General features: G+C 36.8%; 3 protein-coding genes across 3 annotated transcripts; all 3 read left to right on the top strand.

Moving 5' to 3' along the window:
- The first annotated feature begins 1,556 nt into the window (after positions 1-1,556).
- On the top strand, positions 1,557-5,750 carry LOC113328348 (alpha/beta hydrolase domain-containing protein WAV2-like). The gene is made up of 7 exons (XM_026575465.1): positions 1,557-1,961; positions 2,509-2,544; positions 2,677-2,755; positions 2,862-3,033; positions 4,483-4,647; positions 4,826-5,069; positions 5,440-5,750. The coding sequence occupies exons 1-7, from the start codon at positions 1,724-1,726 to the stop codon at positions 5,454-5,456; spliced, it is 951 nt and encodes a 316-aa protein (XP_026431250.1). The 5' UTR covers positions 1,557-1,723; the 3' UTR covers positions 5,457-5,750.
- A 1,138-nt stretch (positions 5,751-6,888) lies between these two features.
- Positions 6,889-9,025, top strand: LOC113328170 (6-phosphogluconate dehydrogenase, decarboxylating 2, chloroplastic). Its single transcript, XM_026575259.1, has one exon. The coding sequence runs from the start codon at positions 7,069-7,071 to the stop codon at positions 8,539-8,541; it is 1,473 nt and encodes a 490-aa protein (XP_026431044.1). The 5' UTR covers positions 6,889-7,068; the 3' UTR covers positions 8,542-9,025.
- Positions 9,026-12,459: 3,434 nt separating this feature from the next.
- On the top strand, positions 12,460-16,451 carry LOC113328172 (PHD finger protein ALFIN-LIKE 4-like). Its single transcript, XM_026575260.1, has 5 exons — positions 12,460-12,720; positions 12,861-12,893; positions 14,277-14,505; positions 15,431-15,566; positions 15,835-16,451. The coding sequence occupies exons 1-5, from the start codon at positions 12,621-12,623 to the stop codon at positions 16,099-16,101; spliced, it is 765 nt and encodes a 254-aa protein (XP_026431045.1). The 5' UTR covers positions 12,460-12,620; the 3' UTR covers positions 16,102-16,451.
- The last annotated feature ends 546 nt before the right edge of the window (positions 16,452-16,997 follow it).

Here is a 16,997-nt window from a genome sequence, read left to right as displayed (position 1 = left end):
TACCGATTATCAAGATAAATGCTTTTTTTTAAAGCATTTTTTTTGAACTTCGCGGATAAACAACGTTTTTCACCTCATATATAAGGATGGTTTCATCTTTACCTCTTTTCTTTGACATAGTTTTGTTATTGTTTTTATCCAGTGTGCCTAATATATTCCAAGACGCGTGATTCTTAAATTTTGTCTTTTTCTATTGGTGATCTGATATCTATTCGATGACGTGGAATCTTTTCGAGTCTTAATTTTGAATATCTAGAGTCTTATCAGTTAATGTTATTCCGAGTCTAAATTTAATAATATCCCCAGAAGGTTTTAGACAAAAAGAAATGTAGAGACTTCCCATTATGCATGAAAGTTGTATGTAGCATAACTTTTAATACATTTATCTCGGTCTTTTTTTTTTTCACACTCTGAATGTGCACCTAACAATTTCTTTATATTTAATTTTGAGGTTCCATAACAAAGGAGGTTCTTAGCATACGCGTTTATAAGATCGTCCGTGTATTACTTAACTAATCAGATGGGCATATCAATATAACTATCTTGAAAGGAATCTGTTTTTGACCACACTCTTAATGCCCATTCATTGGTTCAGAACATCTTTTGCTCTTGCAATTTTCAAGAATTTTTTATCGAACAACATCACAACCAATCATTTTACAATATGAACGACATTTAATCAATATAGTTAAACTAAGGTAAAATTTTCGTTTATCTAGTGTTTTCAAATATGTCATCACTACCAACCATATGTAAAATGGTTCGTTGGAATGATGTTATATCAAAAATGCTTGAGCTTTGCGTTGATTGCCTTAAAAAATGCTTGAGTGGTGCACATAAACATTGTCAATTCGAATCACACTTTCCCAGTCAATGAATCCACGGTCAACAAACCTCCACATAATATTCTGGTTTTGTGTCATCTCACGGAAACAAAGAGAAGAGCTTTTCCAGATCAAAAGCCTCCCAAAAAACTCTTTTCTCTATTTTACCTCTTCTTTTTTTTTCCGTTCATTCATGGTGGTCACTGTTCCACCACTAATCGCCACCACTGCCACCGTCATCATCTTTTCTTTTTCTTAGCAACATCTTCAAGATTTTCAGAGAGTAAAAACATAGATATTGTCATGTATAGGAGTGTTATCGTATAGATAATATCTAATGATATTCATTGAAGCGCCATCGATAAATTAAGACTCCGTCACTGACGTTACTAACCATATCTTTGCATGTCAACAAAAACAATGACAATATCCTTCGCCAGAAACTCTATTGTTAAGTTGTTTTTTCATGATGGCGCATTTCATTTGCCATGCCATCTGGTATCTCAAACAATTTTTTTAAACCATGTCCACACGAACAGGCCTTAAAGGAGTGTGCCCGGTTCATCGGTTGATATTCTACGCCGTCCGGTGACCTGGGAAACATCGTCAATTTGCCAAACCTTACCGGTCAACGAACACACGGTCAACAAATCTCCACATAACCTCAGGTTAATGTGGGCCCGACAGAAACAAAGAAAAAGCTTTTCCAGATCAAAAGCCTCTCCTCAGAAACTCTTTCCTCACTTTTTTCACAACTTCTTCTTCTTCTTCATTCATCCATGGTGGTCACTCTCCCACCACTCACCACCACCACCACCACTGCCACCGTCGTCATATCCTCTTTTTCTCAGTGAACATCTTCAAGATTTGCGCACAGACTAAAAAGTAAAAAGAGAGAGATGGTATCGTATATAGGAGTGTTGTTGTATGGAGTAGGAGGAATAGTTGTAGCAGGAGTAGCATTATTAGTTGCATTTCAAGAGAAATTAGTATATGTACCGGTGTTACCTGGATTAACTAAATCGTATCCAATTACACCTTCTCGTCTTCGTCTTGGTTATGAAGATGTTTGGTTAACTTCTTCTGATGGTGTTCGTCTTCATGCTTGGTTCATCAAACTCTTCCCTGATTGCAGAGGTAATAACAATAATCACTCAATTCTTACCTAGTTTATCGATCTGATCGAGTTTTGTTTTGTGGATTTTGTTTTTGTTGAATTTAATTGGGATTTTAGGGTTTTGATTATTTTCTGGGGTTTGTGTATTGAAATTGGGAATTTAGGTTTTGTTTTGTGGAACAATAAAACTTGATGAATCTGAGAGTAGGATGAGAAGTAACAGAATGAGATAATTAGGGTAATTCTATTGCTGAAATGTGGGAATTGTCTTAAGTGTTATGAGCAGAGGGTTGGACTTTGGATGAGTAACTAAACCTCTCTTACGAGTTAATGCAAGGTAACTAGTAGTCTGTTTAAGGTTAACATTGTTCCTTCATATGTCAGGGTGATTACATTTTCGTTGTTATAAGTTTCTATGTTTACCTATCATATTCCGTTTTCATTTTAATTGAATCGCAAAACTGGTTACAGTTGAAAGTTCTCATAGTTTCTGGATTTAGATATTGGCCTTGTTGAATGGATTGAAACGATTGTAATACTAAGAGATATTTGTTATTGTTGCTGCAGGTCCAACCATTCTTTTTTTCCAAGAAAATGCTGGCAGTATCCTAATGTTTTGTGGCTGTCTAACAAATAAGTAAATGGTGCTAGGTTATGTGTTTTGTTTATTCTTATTATCTTGTATGCTTAAATGAATTCAGTATCTTTTGGAAGGCCTTCACTGTTAATCTTCAGATATTGCTCATCGTCTTGAGATGGTCCGTATAATGTTGCAGAAATTGCAGTGCAATGTGTTTATGCTTTCCTACAGAGGGTATGCATCTATCTTCATGTTTATGGTTTTTGTCATTTTGTTCTCAAGTATGATTATAGATTCAGTGTGTTGAAAATCTATGCGTAATTACTTTTTGGATCAACAGATATGGGGCAAGTGATGGTTACCCTTCCCAACATGGTATTAGTAGAGATGCTCAAGCCGCATTGGAACATCTTGCTCAGAGAACTGACATTGACACATCAAGAATAGTTGTTTTTGGTAGGTCACTTGGGGGCGCAGTTGGTTCAGTGCTTACCAAAAATAATCCTGATAAGGTATGTGCCATTAAATTGCTATCTTTTGTGTATGAAACGATCAACAGTAACAATCAATTGGTTCGCGCTGTTATATTCTTCCACGCCGTCAGGGCTTTAGCAGATTGCTAAATTTTACTTGTAAGCTTGAATTTAAGGTGTACACACCTAGTCACCTACAAAAGCACAAAATAATAAAATTAGTATAAAAATGCTCTTTAGAAAATATAAATAGTAAAATGGATAAATTTAATTCCCATCAGGTCTGGCTAGTAGTGACAAGAATGATTAAATGTCTCCATAACTTGATACAATCACTATTTTGAACTTTCTCAGCTTTTAAGAAAAGGTGGATTCTTACTGTTTTGGCAGATAACTTTTTGTTTTTTGAATTTTTGTAATAGACTATGATGAAGTTAGGCTAGCAACATAGGGCATAAACTAACAATAGACAGAAAACTTGAAGAATAGAACGATAGGAAATCAACAAGACGTTGATAAATTGAGTCTAGGGCTAGCAGCCAAATTACTCATTGATAATCTAACGATTATTTTCTTAAAATCAATAATAAAGTCTGCCTTCTAAGAGACGGATAATAACCTACTTATACTCGCAACCAAAACCTAAAAAGAGAAAACCCTAAGACTAACGTACAGAAATACCCCTTCTTAAGAGATAAACTAGCAAACGTCCTAAATAGGAAAACACTCTAAAGGGTCATAATATGCCCCTGCATCAGACTATATATACAGACACAGCATATGTTTACGTAAAGCTCATTCTGATCATCCTTCTTGGACGATAATATGTAATTTAACTTTTCCTGAAAATAAATGAAATTTTGTGAATGATTCATATTTGGTGCTAGTGTGAAAAGTAAAAATAGATTCGTACTGCTCTCTTGCTATCATATGATGAACGAAATGCTGTACATCGTTACTTTGTAGTTTACTTGCTCTTAATATGATTTGAGTCACTCTACTCATTCCCTAAAGTGTCATTGTAACCTAATCCATTGGTAGTATCACATTACAAGAATTTGTTAAGAGAACTATTTCAGTAAATAAATGCATGGTTATCCCAAAATATACTATTTGGTCCTAAGTATTTGGTTCCTTTATGAACCACATATTAGTTTCTACTGCTTCTGTGTTTGTTGTTGGATCACTTAAGCTTCCTACAATGTTGAGGACAATGATGCTGGAGTTGCAATACGACACATGTTTATAGCTTAGACTAGTAGATGGAGCATCATGGTGTTTATGTTTTGATTTGTGCAGCTTTGCCTGTTTAGAACAGTCAATGTAACATTGCTTTAGTAGACTGATGTAAAACCTGACTAGAACCTTCAGCATGATAAAAGAATCATGCTTCTACTTGTCATTAAATGCAGGGGTAGCGCACGCAAATACCTCTGTGCTATTTTGTGCTGTAAAATTTACTATTTTCCTCCTCTCCTTTGACTGCAGGTTGCAGCTCTGATATTAGAGAATACTTTCACTTCCATCCTAGATATGGCAGGAGTTCTATTACCATTCCTAAAGTGGTTCATTGGAGGCAGTAGCGCAAAAGGTCCAAGGATTCTGAATTGTGTCGTACGATCTCCATGGAGTACAGTTGATATTGTTGGCCAGGTGAGACTATCTATTGATAATGCTTGCACTATGATCCTGTGGTACCCTAAACTAGAATCTATGTTAATTCCTCAGAATCTTGAGGTCAAAGTGTTTCTCTTTCTCGCATCCCTTTTTCCCCACTTCACTGCAGGTCACTTCTTATTATTAGTGGTTCTGAAACTTATATTTTACTCAGGTTGAACAGCCCATCCTATTCTTATCTGGATTGCAAGATGAGATGGTTCCTCCATCTCACATGAAGACGTTATATGTGAAAGCAGCCACACGTAATAAGAAGTGTATTTTTGTGGAATTCCCAAATGGCATGCATATGGACACTTGGGTGTCTGGTGGAGATCTCTACTGGAATACAGTGCGGCAGTTCTTGGAACAAAACGCCTCGGGGAAGAAGCATAATATTATGCACCAGAGTGAAAATGGTAATTTTTATTCTCAACTGATAATTAAGTTCCCCACAGTTATTGATTTTCTTAAATCATTATCATTGCAACCATCTTCTTATATTGATCATTATTGCGACTATCACACTATCTTATTTGGCCTCTATGTCATTGATGTACAAGTCTGGGTAAGGCACCCTTTGGGACACCTGGGGCACAAGATAAAGGGCAGATAATGACATGACCACATTTGTATATAACTAAGCTTCATTTTCACCAAACTTTATAATGTCTGGAAGAAACGTATTGAAGTTTAGTGAATGCATTTCTATAATATATTCTATTATTCGACTCTAGTTAATGCATTTCTTTAATATGCTATTATTTGACGATTTTATTGCTAAATCAGACTCTGAGACAAGATGACGGGCGAGCATTAGACAGATGGAACTGTGAAACTTATCATCCATCGTAGGAACCAGATGATTCTTACCTGTTTTTTAAAGGTTGTTGGGGCTGAAAACTTCGCCTTGGCCTTGCTGCTCAGACTTAAGTTTTCTTTCTCTATTTTGCGTGCTGATTCTTTTCTACATGGTTTTGGGTTTCACTTTTGATATGTACACAACAACTATTAGAAAATTGTGAACTAAAGACCTGTTAAAAAACTTCTATCATCTTGTGTTTAGTCCCATGTATGAAATAAGAAATTTGTTCTTAGAATTGCCATTAGGTTTGGCATTGCCGTTCTTTGGAACATGACCTCAGTGTAGCTGTTGGCTCGATAATGGCTCTTCGGTTTCACTCCGGTCCCGGGTTGTCGTTGAAGTGTTCTATGTCTTTGATTGCCATGCTTACTGCACTTGATTCCAAACACCCACTTGTTATTGTTTTGTTTTTTAATTGAGAAATCAAATCTCGATAATACACTCTTTTGATCAAACTAAGGGCCAAGATAACAAAACCCAGGTGTACATAATCACTTAATCTTACCCGTCCATTTTAAACAAATCACTACTTAAGATAAATTAACAGCCGTTAATTAAAAGATTCTCCAACGGAATCTTACCAACCATCCTTAGTTCCCTACCATAAATACTATAACATACATCAAACACCACCAGAGAAAAACAAACTCCACTCCTATCTTGTAATCCACGCCGTTCATCTCCATCACATCCTTAATCAAATTCGTGAACAGATGTGGGTCCCCCTTTTGTGAAAGAGAGTCAAAGATTAGATTTTTTCTTTTTTTTTTTATTAGGATGGAATTTGTCTGACTCGATGAATCTGACTCATGATTTATCCGCATAATAAAGGGCCAAAGAGCGAAGTTGCACAAAATTCTCTGTGAGTGGCCAAAGAGTAAAGTTACATGAAGGTTTTGAGTGTTGACGTCAATGTGTGTATACGGACTCAGATATAAAGCTAAATTCGTACCTATGAAGCTTTGTTATGGATCAAATTCTTCTGACTTGATGAATTGACTCAACCAATCAGATTTATTATATCTGAATCTGGCGTAAATTTATTAAAAAGATAAAAATTATAAATTATAAATTTTTTATTGAGCTGAAACATATATGTTGCTTTGTGGTGATTAGCAATATCTTGAAATCAAACATCGGAATCAAAAAAAAAAACATCGGAACCAGATGACCCTGGTAAGACATCGGAATGATAGGCATCTGATTCATTCCGAGTCATACCTAATGACATTCAGATTTCGAGTCAGCTCAAAACAAACAAGGCGTAGTAAGACAAAACCAAATCATTGTTCTCACCGAATTTCTGTTACACCTAGTTGTACCATATCATAACATTAAACAGATAGAGCCATGGAAACCAACCAACGACGACTACCCTTTCCAACCACACTGACCTTTCACTCCCTCGATGAGTCCGTCTCTCGCCCAATCAAAACCCCAATAAATCTCTTCCCCTAATCCCCTCTCCAAAATCACTCTCTTTACCCAAATCTCCATTTCTCAATTGTCCATTTCTTGATTTCATCTCCGATTTCCTGATTCCATCTCTAAAAATGGAAGCATCAGCAGGATTATCACGAATCGGACTAGCAGGTCTAGCAGTAATGGGCCAAAACCTAGCACTCAACATAGCAGAAAAAGGGTTCCCAATCTCAGTCTACAACCGAACCACCTCCAAAGTCGACGAAACAATCGAACGAGCAAAATCAGAAGGAGATCTTCCACTAACAGGTCATTACTCGCCTCGTGATTTCGTATTATCTTTGCAAAAACCTAGATCTGTTATCATTTTAGTCAAAGCCGGTACTCCGGTGGATCAGACCATATCGACTTTATCGGAGTACATGGAGGAAGGGGATACGATTATTGATGGTGGTAACGAATGGTACGAGAACACTGAGCGTCGGATTCGGGAGACCGAACAGAAGGGGATTTTGTATTTGGGGATGGGTGTCAGTGGTGGTGAAGAGGGTGCGAGGAATGGACCCAGTATGATGCCTGGTGGGAGTTTGACGGCGTATAAGAATATTGAGGAGATTGTGAAGAAGGTTGCCGCGCAGGTGGAGGACGGACCGTGTGTTACGTATATTGGCGAAGGTGGGTCGGGGAATTTTGTTAAGATGGTGCATAATGGGATTGAGTATGGTGATATGCAGTTGATTAGTGAGGCGTATGATGTGTTGAAGAATGTTGGTGGGTTGAGTAATGAGGAGTTGGCGAGGATTTTCGATGAGTGGAATAAGGGGGAGTTGGAGAGCTTTTTGGTTGAGATTACTGCAGATATTTTTAAAGTCAAGGATGATTTGAGTGAGGGGGAGTTGGTTGATAAGATATTGGATAAGACTGGGATGAAAGGGACTGGGAAGTGGACTGTTCAGCAAGCGGCAGAGTTGTCTGTTGCTGCACCAACGATTGCTGCTTCGTTGGACTGTAGATATTTGAGTGGGTTGAAAGAGGAGAGGGAGAATGCGGAGGCGATTTTGAAGGAAGCTGGTATGGTTGATCAGGTTGGACCAGTCAGGTCGGGGATCGATAAGAAGAGACTGATTGATGATGTGAGACAAGCGTTGTATGCTTCGAAGATTTGTAGTTATGCTCAAGGTATGAATTTGCTGAGAGCAAAGAGTAATGAGAAAGGTTGGGGTTTGGATTTGGGTGAAATGGCTAGGATTTGGAAAGGCGGGTGTATCATTAGAGCTGTGTTTTTGGATAGGATTAAACAAGCCTACCAGAGAAACCCACAACTGGCAAGTTTGGTTGTTGATCCTGAATTCGCAAAGGAAATGGTGCAGAGACAAGCCGCGTGGAGGAGAGTTGTTGGTTTGGCTGTTCAAGCTGGAATTAGTACTCCTGGAATGTGCGCTAGTCTCGCTTACTTTGATACTTACAGGCGTGCAAGATTGCCAGCTAATCTTGTTCAAGCACAGAGAGATTTGTTTGGTGCACACACTTACGAGCGCATTGATCGTCCTGGGGCATTCCACACCGAATGGACCAAGCTTGCTAGGCAGAGTAACTTCAAATAAGCAAGCAGTTTTCCTCGTTATCGGCTCGATGCTGGTTAGTTTGGTTTATGAGTTACTAATGCTTCTTCATTTTTCCTGCATTTTTATAGAGATTTAATCGTAGTAGAATTTCTTGTAGTGGATTTTCTGCTTAGGCTTTTCTTTGTTGTTCTAGCTCTTTAGTTTGTTTGTTAATAAGAGGTGCTCTGAATACTCTGAAAATATTTCCGACCTTCCTAATTTAGGAGGTGATAGATGAGCCAAATGTACTTTGCTTTTGTTGTCGCGAGATTTAAAAAACCAAGTGATTTCTTTGTGTTGTTTATAATGGTCTTCCCATTAGTTCACTGGGAAAATCTCAGTAATGGTCTAGGCATGCTTAAGCGGAACATATGCTCTTGCTAACATAAAACTGATATTCAACACCTTCATTCTCATTTGCCCCGGGCCGAGCAATTTTCATTTAATGTTTGAGTTCTAATTGGATATTGTTTCTTGTCTGAAACATCCTAATGAAATCACATTTATTCTGTTCATGAGTAGTTTCTTCTGGAAACATATTTTCTACTCGTTATGGTACACCAAACTGAACTTTGTATCACTCTAGATAAACTGATTGTATAATTTATGGCTTGGATGTCTTATACTGTAAGAAAACACATGTTGCATGAGTTTGATACTGCAATTACCTGCAAATAAACTTAAGATTCATTCTCAGCTATAAAGTAACACTTAGATATAACTACTGTAAGGGTTTATACAAAAACAGGCAGGGTGTAAGGTCTCCTAGTGTGTCATTTTTAACTCTACTTTCTACTTTCATAAGCAGAAGGGTATAAAATGAAGTGTTGAATCTGTTACTCCTAAAAATTTAGGTGTAGCTGGTTATGACGGGAATGATTAAATGGCTCTACACTTAATACTATCACTATTTTGAACTTTTCCAGTTTTTAAGAGAGGTCGAGTGCTGCTGTTTTGGTAGATATGTGCTTTGCGAATTTTGCTGATAGATCTTTGCATATATACAGGTTATGTTTAAGTAGAGTTCTTGTGATCATCATTTATAGTTGGTAGTTTCTGATATGAAAAATTGTGAATGATTAATCTTTACTGCTAGTGTAAAAGTAAAATCGGATTTAACCGCTTTTCTACGCCTTCTTGCAATTGTATGATGAGGAGCTATCCAAATGCAGGCGAAAGTTATACACTGTTGCTTTATAGTTTACTTGTCGTTAACTGCAGAGGTATTTTTGAATGAGCAAATACCTTTGTGCTGAAATGCAAATATACCTCTGAGGACTGTGCTCCTTTTATGTCATAAATCTCTATTTTATCTTCTCATTTGGATGCAGATTGCAGAACCATTCACATCCATCCTAACCTAGGCAGGGGTCCATTACCCCTCCTAAAGTGGTTCACTGGAGGATACATGATGCTTCTGATTTTACTGCCAAGCATAAGTAGATTTTAATATTGGTTCATTTAGTATGCATGCCACTGTCAGTAAGTTTAGATAATGCAAATTAATTCTTCTGCACTAGTACTTCTCTTCTGCTGTTTCAAGTGTCAGGAAAGTTCAGTTCTGATAAGTGATATAACCAATAGAATTGAGGAGGTTCACCACTATTGTTCTCGCATTCTTTGGGCAGTACTGTTCTACACAGGGATGCTTAAGCTCTGAGGAATCTGTTTCCTCACTTTTCGTCCCTTCTTTCTGGTGCCAATTTCCGGTTTGTCTTTTGTTCCTCCATATCTCTACAGGGATGCTTGCAGTGATTGTTGCTTGAATTGTCAAATACACTACAGTTATCTTTGGATTGAGAACCAATACTATAAATTGATGTCATTTAATAAAGCATAAACTGAAAACGTGCGTTGAAATGCATTTCTTGAATGTCTCTTCCGAGATATGTTGTTACCCTGTTTGGCCTGACAAATTGATATACCAAAATAGGCGTTCAGATACACAATTTCAAAAACTTTACGAAACTCAATTTTTTTAGAATGATTTCTAGACAAAAAAAAAATCTGATTGCTAAAGATGGTATCAGCTTTACTATGGCTGATACCAATCCAGAGACCCAACGGTCAGGCCGTCAAGATTTCATAGCAAAGCTGATACCCTGAAGATTTCAGGGCAAAGCCGCCCTGCAAACTGTTTATGCTTCTGACTTTTGCTACTGAAATGCAATAGATGCAAACCCGATGATACCCTGAAGATTTCATAGCAAAGCCGATACCCTGCAAACTATTTTTGCTTCTGACTTTCGCTACCGAAATGTAATTAGATGCCCTAAAGATTGTTTTTGCTTCTGACTTTCGATACTGAAATGCGATTTCATAGCAAAGCCGATACCCTGCAAACTATTTTTACTTCTGACTTTCGCTACCGAAATGTAATTAGATGCCCTAAAGACTGTTTTTGCTTCTGACTTTCGATACTGAAATGCAATTAGATACCCAGCAAACTATTTTTGCTTCTGACTTTCACGGCTGTAATGCAATTAAATCTCATCCAATCAGTTACGAATGTCTCGTGATTATCATCACTTTTGGGTCCCATTAAAACATAGTATAACCAATGTAGTTAACATCGGATATCGGTTTATCTCGGCCAGGACCGATACACTGGTACGACTTTATATTGGGGATATTATCGGTATAATATCGGTTCCAAATTTAGAGACTATAATTTTATAGCTACCATCAATTTTATCAAAAAACACAAGAGTAACTTCAATAATTTTAAAGTTCACTACCTAAAATGATAAATAAACAAGTTCTAACTAGAAACAGGAGAGTAACTTCAACAACTTAAAAGTTTACTGCCTAAAATGGTAATTAAGCAAGTTAAAAGTTCAAACCAAAAACAGGAGAGTAACTTCAACAACTTTAAAGTTCACTACCTAAAATGGTAATTAAACAAGGATATTACAGTCTTATTCAAAATCATACGAGCCACTATTGATATCATCATTTTCAGTAACTCCATTAGCTCCATCAAGTAGTTCATAATCTGTGTCTAGCATCAATTGATCAGTATCATATCCATCATATTCAGAGTCGGTTGGGTAAGTAGACTTACTTCGAGAACTACATGCACCTCTACTACCAATTGGCCAACTTTCTTCACCAAGAATATCTTGCAAATCATCCAAAGTTACATTATCACCTTCTACCGCCAAGCCTTCCAAGTTCGGATCCAAGCATTCATCATTTTCATCATGCTCATCAAGAAAAATAGGATCACGAAATATTCCCGGTATATTGGCCGATACGGTTAATATCGAACGATATTATCGCCAAGATATCGTATCGCCGATACAATGCTTATCCTACAGCTCCGAGGCCGATATCCGAAATATCACCGATATATCGGCCGATACGGCAGATATTGACTACACTGAGTATAACCGTTGAAATCAATGATGCTCATCATCATCATAACTGAGTAACCAATCAAAATTCTCTTTACAGTGACCCCACATTTTCAACCAATCAAAATCCAAACTTTCATGGTCCCACATCATGATCATCATCAGATTTTGCACCTTGCCAAATCCAATTTACATCTCCCCATCAAACTTAGCTATCCTCATCTACAGTGAAACACATCTAAATGATCTCAAAATTTGAAAAAAATCAAAACGGTTGCAAACACATCAAAACCTCATGTGGGCCCCAAAACCACGTGGCAATCTGAAGTCGGTCCCACCAAAAAGCAATTTCAAAATCACAGTAATAGTGATAATACTAAAACACCAGCCACAAATACGACTCGTCTCCAATTCCTACCTTCCCAACCGTCGATGTTATTCCAAAGCAGAGAATCTTAAAAATCAACGGTTCAAAAACAGATCTTGAAAAAAATTTATCTATCAAGTTAACTTTATAATAATATAATAAATAAATATAAAAACAAAAATTCCTCCACCTCCTCCTCCCTCATTAGTGTTGGTGGCTGTCAAACAAGGGTTTCTCTCCAGAATCCGGATTCCGGTTTCTCACTTGCCGGAATTTCATCTCCGTTGTTCTCAAAAGTAGTAGTGGTAATTTGGTTGTCAGGTAATTGACTTTCCGGAATTTTGAAGAGAGAAGAGATGGATGGAAATGGTGGACAGTATAATCCAAGAACAGTTGAAGAAGTTTTTAGAGATTTTAAAGGTAGAAGAGCTGGGATGATTAAAGCTCTTACTTCTGGTTAGTGTTTGACTTTCTTTTCTCGTTTTACTCATCTTCAATTTCTTGTTTGATTTTAATTTTGATTTTTTTGATTTTGTTTGAATTTTAGGGTTTATGGGTTTTTGTTCTAATGTTTGTTTCTGTTTTGTGTGGTGTAGATGTGGAAGAATTTTTCACGCAGTGCGATCCTGGTGAGGATTTTTCTTCTCGTTCTCTTTGTCTCTCTTTCTATTTACACCATCTTTGATTTTTTTTTTTTTTTTTTTTTTTTTTTTTTTTTTTTTTTTTTTTTTTTTGTTGTTGGATTTTTTAAATTCTTAGTTATCAAATGTGTAAGATTATTAGATTAGTGTTGATTTGGGGTTTTTACTGGTTAGGGTTTTGATTTTCTGGATTTTTTGTTTACTGATTTGATGAGCTGACTGAATTTTCCTGTTTAGAAGATGGAATTTGGCTTAGTGTTTGAAGAGGATTTTTTAGTTAATTCTGTGGTGTTTCAGAGCCTTAGATAATGGTGTGTTGAAATTGATGTTTATAAAATGGAATTTGGTTTAGTTTCTAACAAAGAATGTTTGTATTTGTAGAGGAATTTTTTGTTGATTTTGTGGGGTTTTGAAAATGAGTGATGGTATCCTGTATTAGTCTGAGATAATGGGTTTTGATACTGAGGAATGCTCGTATACATATGGTTCTAGTAGTTAAATTCTGGAAAATTGGGTTGTTGTAGTCAAATTCTGGGGTTTATTGATCCTGTTAAGCTGGAATTGTTGGTGAAGTGATCGGTGAGCTTATGTTCTACAGGGGGCAATAATGTGGGTTAGCTTCAGGTTGCCTCTAATGTTGGAGGTCTACTGTTAGTTGTTGCTTTTTTATAAGTGTGAATTTCTCTTTTTGTTGATAAGATTGCAGTTATAAGTTGAGTTGGAGATTGTAATGCCTTTCTTTTCTGGTTGCACAACAATGAGGAAGGATAATATGCCATACTAGCCAAGTCGAACAGAGGTTTATTTTCATTAGACTTCGTGTTGTTGGTGAACAAAGTAATGACTTCTTAGGAAAAGCTTGACATGGTACTCGCTGGATTAACCAGCATCAGTGGAAATGCGGTTTTAGCTTAGTGGTAGTGAAAGACGATTTAAATGTATACTCGTGAATGCTCACTGATCGTCTTGAAGTGGTTCGAACACAGTTCTTCTATTGTCACACTAGGCATCTACATCTGATTAATCTGTACCTTTATTTGTTTATATATGTTTGATGGAGCCTTCAAATCATTTAATATTTTACCTCATTGGTTTAGCGCAGTCATGTCACTTGAACCACTACTTTCTTAATATGAGGTAAATAAGATGATTTATGGATTTTACATCTATTGGTGCATTGATTTATGGTTATCTTGATCTTTCCGCCCTAGGGTTGGTCATATCACTTGACTAAATGTATGGAAAATTTAAAGCTATGTTTCTAGACTCTTCTTAATGTGTGAATTTCTCTTTCGTTTCCTCTTGCTTTCACTTATTTTGTATACAATGAATGCTCATTCTGTTTAATTCATTTGATTATTTATTTTACAGAAAAGGAAAACTTGTGCTTGTATGGGTTTCCCAGCGAGCAGTGGGAGGTCAATTTACCTGCTGAAGAAGTCCCCCCAGAACTCCCAGAACCTGCATTAGGCATTAACTTTGCTAGGGACGGTATGCAAGAAAAAGACTGGATAGCTTTGGTTGCAGTGCACAGTGATGCATGGCTTCTTGCTGTTGCTTTCTATTTCGGGGCCAGATTTGGATTTGACAAAAACGAGAGGTATACTTGAATGTGGATATCTTCAGCACTGTTTGGTACATGTTTAATCTGAGTTATATTTATTCTACGAATAACAGGCTCTCAGCTACAAACTGTGTTCGGTTGTGCATATGTCACTTGTACATTTTCATTCCTTGTGGTGATTTTTCTATTACTTATACATGTCTTCGTCATAGGTGGCTCTGAGGCTTTATGTGTTTCCTATTGTGCTGTAATCATTTGAGTTGCAGTACGTTTTCGAGTTTTCAATCATGACATTCGTTCTTTTGTGTTTGGTGTTTCATGGAGTGTTAGTCGTGTGCTTACTTTGATGAATTTATTCAGATGATCAGTTTGGTTCTTCATAGTAATTTGGTGGTTCTTATACATGGTTATTTCTTGTGATGATTTTTTTTTTACCTAGTTCTGTATATTAGTTACTTATACATGTCGATGTCATTGGAAGCTTTGATGCTTTATGAGTTTCCTTTGGGTTGTTGGGTTGTTAATGTTCCGTATATTAGTTAATGTCATTGGGTTGTTGCAGTTTCTTTCGACATTTCAGTCATTACATTTGTGTTCGTGTGTTTTATGTTCCGTGGAGTGTTAGTCGTGTGCTTACTTTGATGATATTCAGATAGATTTGAAATGTCCTGTTTGGTTCTTGATGGTAATTCTGTGGATGTTGAAGTGCCATTCAGTTTGACTTGTCATTCTGCAGCATTAACTTATGGCCAGAACTTGAAATAATTATAGTTTCTAAGAGCCAGTGTCTAGTCAGTATATATATGCCCCTGTGAGATCATTCTGATGTGGAAAGCTTTTGTGAATTTTCCTAATTTTTATGCGTATCCAATGTGTTTTATTCCCTGCTCTTTTCACCTTTGAATGCTGGTAACATATATTTGTGAACTTACTGAACTCGGCGTTTGTATTTGCGGTGCAGGAAGCGTTTATTTAGCATGATGAATGATCTTCCAACAATATTTGAAGTTGTTACTGGAGCTGTAAAGAAACAAGTAAAGGAGAAATCTTCAATTTCAAATCACAGCAGCAACAAATCTAAGCCCGTTCCAAAAATGGTAAAACTCCTCAGTTTCAATTACCTATCTAATTGTTTGATTTCAAAAGTTAAGCTATTAGACTTTACTCTAGTTCATACTACATGCAACTTAAATACTCCATGTACTTGAAAATTGTTACATTCCATGGATGTTGGAGATAATGCTTTATTGTTTGCTGCAATTCCCGAAATTTATGAATTTATAGTTACAACCTTGAGGTTGGTCTTGCAAAAGTTCTTCGTTTGTTCAAGCACTCACGTTTCTTTGTTTGTTTTGACAACTGCAGCAGCGAATGGCCGACCCACCAGCCAAGTACTCCAAGCCAGCGCCTCCAAAAGAAGATATAGAGGAAGAGGATGATGACGAAGAGGATGAGCATGGGGATACTTTGTGTGGGGCATGTGGTGAGAACTATGCATCAGATGAGTTCTGGATCTGCTGTGACATCTGTGAGGTGTGGTTCCATGGGAAATGTGTGAAGATAACCCCAGCTAGGGCTGAACATATCAAGCAATACAAATGTCCAGCTTGCACCAACAAGAGATCACGCTAGTGAGACGGCGTGAAGGTTCTCTCTATCTCTCCCTCAATATTTTGTAATTCTCCTTAAGGGTGAAGTCTTGGTAACTGTCTCTTATATTGTGCCGTGGTTAGAAGACGTAGCATGTGTTTGAGTACTTGGCTTTTGGAATCTGGCAGTGTCGTGAACAATTCAACTCTATGCTTAGGTTTTTATATTCTCAAATTAGGAGTATAAATATATATTTTCCTTTCTAGGAAATTGAATTTTACCTTGTTGCAGCCACTTATTGTAGTTTTATCTTTGGACCAAGTTTCTGTTAATATCAAATTTCAGTCTTATTGGAGACGTTTTCAGGGTGAATCCTGTTTTATTTGTTTAAATGTTTTGTTGTCCTTGAAGTTCTGTTAAATTGGCTCATCTAGGATTTGATTTGGTTGATACCCTAATGCTGAATTGCTGCTATTTTGAACCAAATAATAGCTAACTTAGGGTTTTCTTAGTTGATTGTGGAAACTACTTCTGGTATTTAAATGCTAAAGATGAATATTGTGATGGCAAAATTATCTGTTAGAATGCTGCATCTATTTTGAAGAAAATAGTATCTCTGACAAGGTTCAATCAGTTATGTCAGGAACTGAGAAGAAGTTGGTCGATGATCATGGACGGAAATGTGAAGGAAAATGGAATTAGACTGGAATTTGAATTGTGCACTTAAAAGCCACAGGAATGGTTGTCAGTTCAGGATTTCAATAGCATCTTTTCATACTTCAGTAATCTTACTTTCCATTGTCATTACATGTATGTTTTTCCATTTTTTTCTCAACATTTTGTTGGCAGTTTTTGCTTTGTGAAGCATGTTGTATCATTAGTCCAAGGAATGGTTGATCACTGAATTTAAAAGACTGGTCTACCAATGGGGCGCAATC

Source organism: Papaver somniferum, unplaced genomic scaffold (genome assembly GCF_003573695.1).
Source record: "Papaver somniferum cultivar HN1 unplaced genomic scaffold, ASM357369v1 unplaced-scaffold_107, whole genome shotgun sequence".
NCBI lineage: Eukaryota > Viridiplantae > Streptophyta > Magnoliopsida > Ranunculales > Papaveraceae > Papaver > Papaver somniferum.
The sequence above is the reverse complement of the archived record's forward strand: the minus strand, read 5'-3'. Positions and strand labels throughout refer to the sequence as shown.

Excerpts from the sequence above, each read along its gene's own strand:
- LOC113328170 (XM_026575259.1), top strand. The coding sequence starts at position 7,069 with ATGGAAGCATCAGCAGGATTATCACGAATCGGACTAGCAGGTCTAGCA.
- LOC113328172 (XM_026575260.1), top strand. The coding sequence starts at position 12,621 with ATGGATGGAAATGGTGGACAGTATAATCCAAGAACAGTTGAAGAAGTT. Across the intron at positions 12,721-12,860 it reads GATTAAAGCTCTTACTTCTG|ATGTGGAAGAATTTTTCACG; the intron begins GTTAGTGTTTGA and ends TGTGTGGTGTAG. Across the intron at positions 15,567-15,834 it reads CTAAGCCCGTTCCAAAAATG|CAGCGAATGGCCGACCCACC; the intron begins GTAAAACTCCTC and ends TGACAACTGCAG.
- LOC113328348 (XM_026575465.1), top strand. The coding sequence starts at position 1,724 with ATGGTATCGTATATAGGAGTGTTGTTGTATGGAGTAGGAGGAATAGTT. Across the intron at positions 2,545-2,676 it reads TTTCCAAGAAAATGCTGGCA|ATATTGCTCATCGTCTTGAG; the intron begins GTATCCTAATGT and ends GTTAATCTTCAG. Across the intron at positions 2,756-2,861 it reads TTTATGCTTTCCTACAGAGG|ATATGGGGCAAGTGATGGTT; the intron begins GTATGCATCTAT and ends TTGGATCAACAG.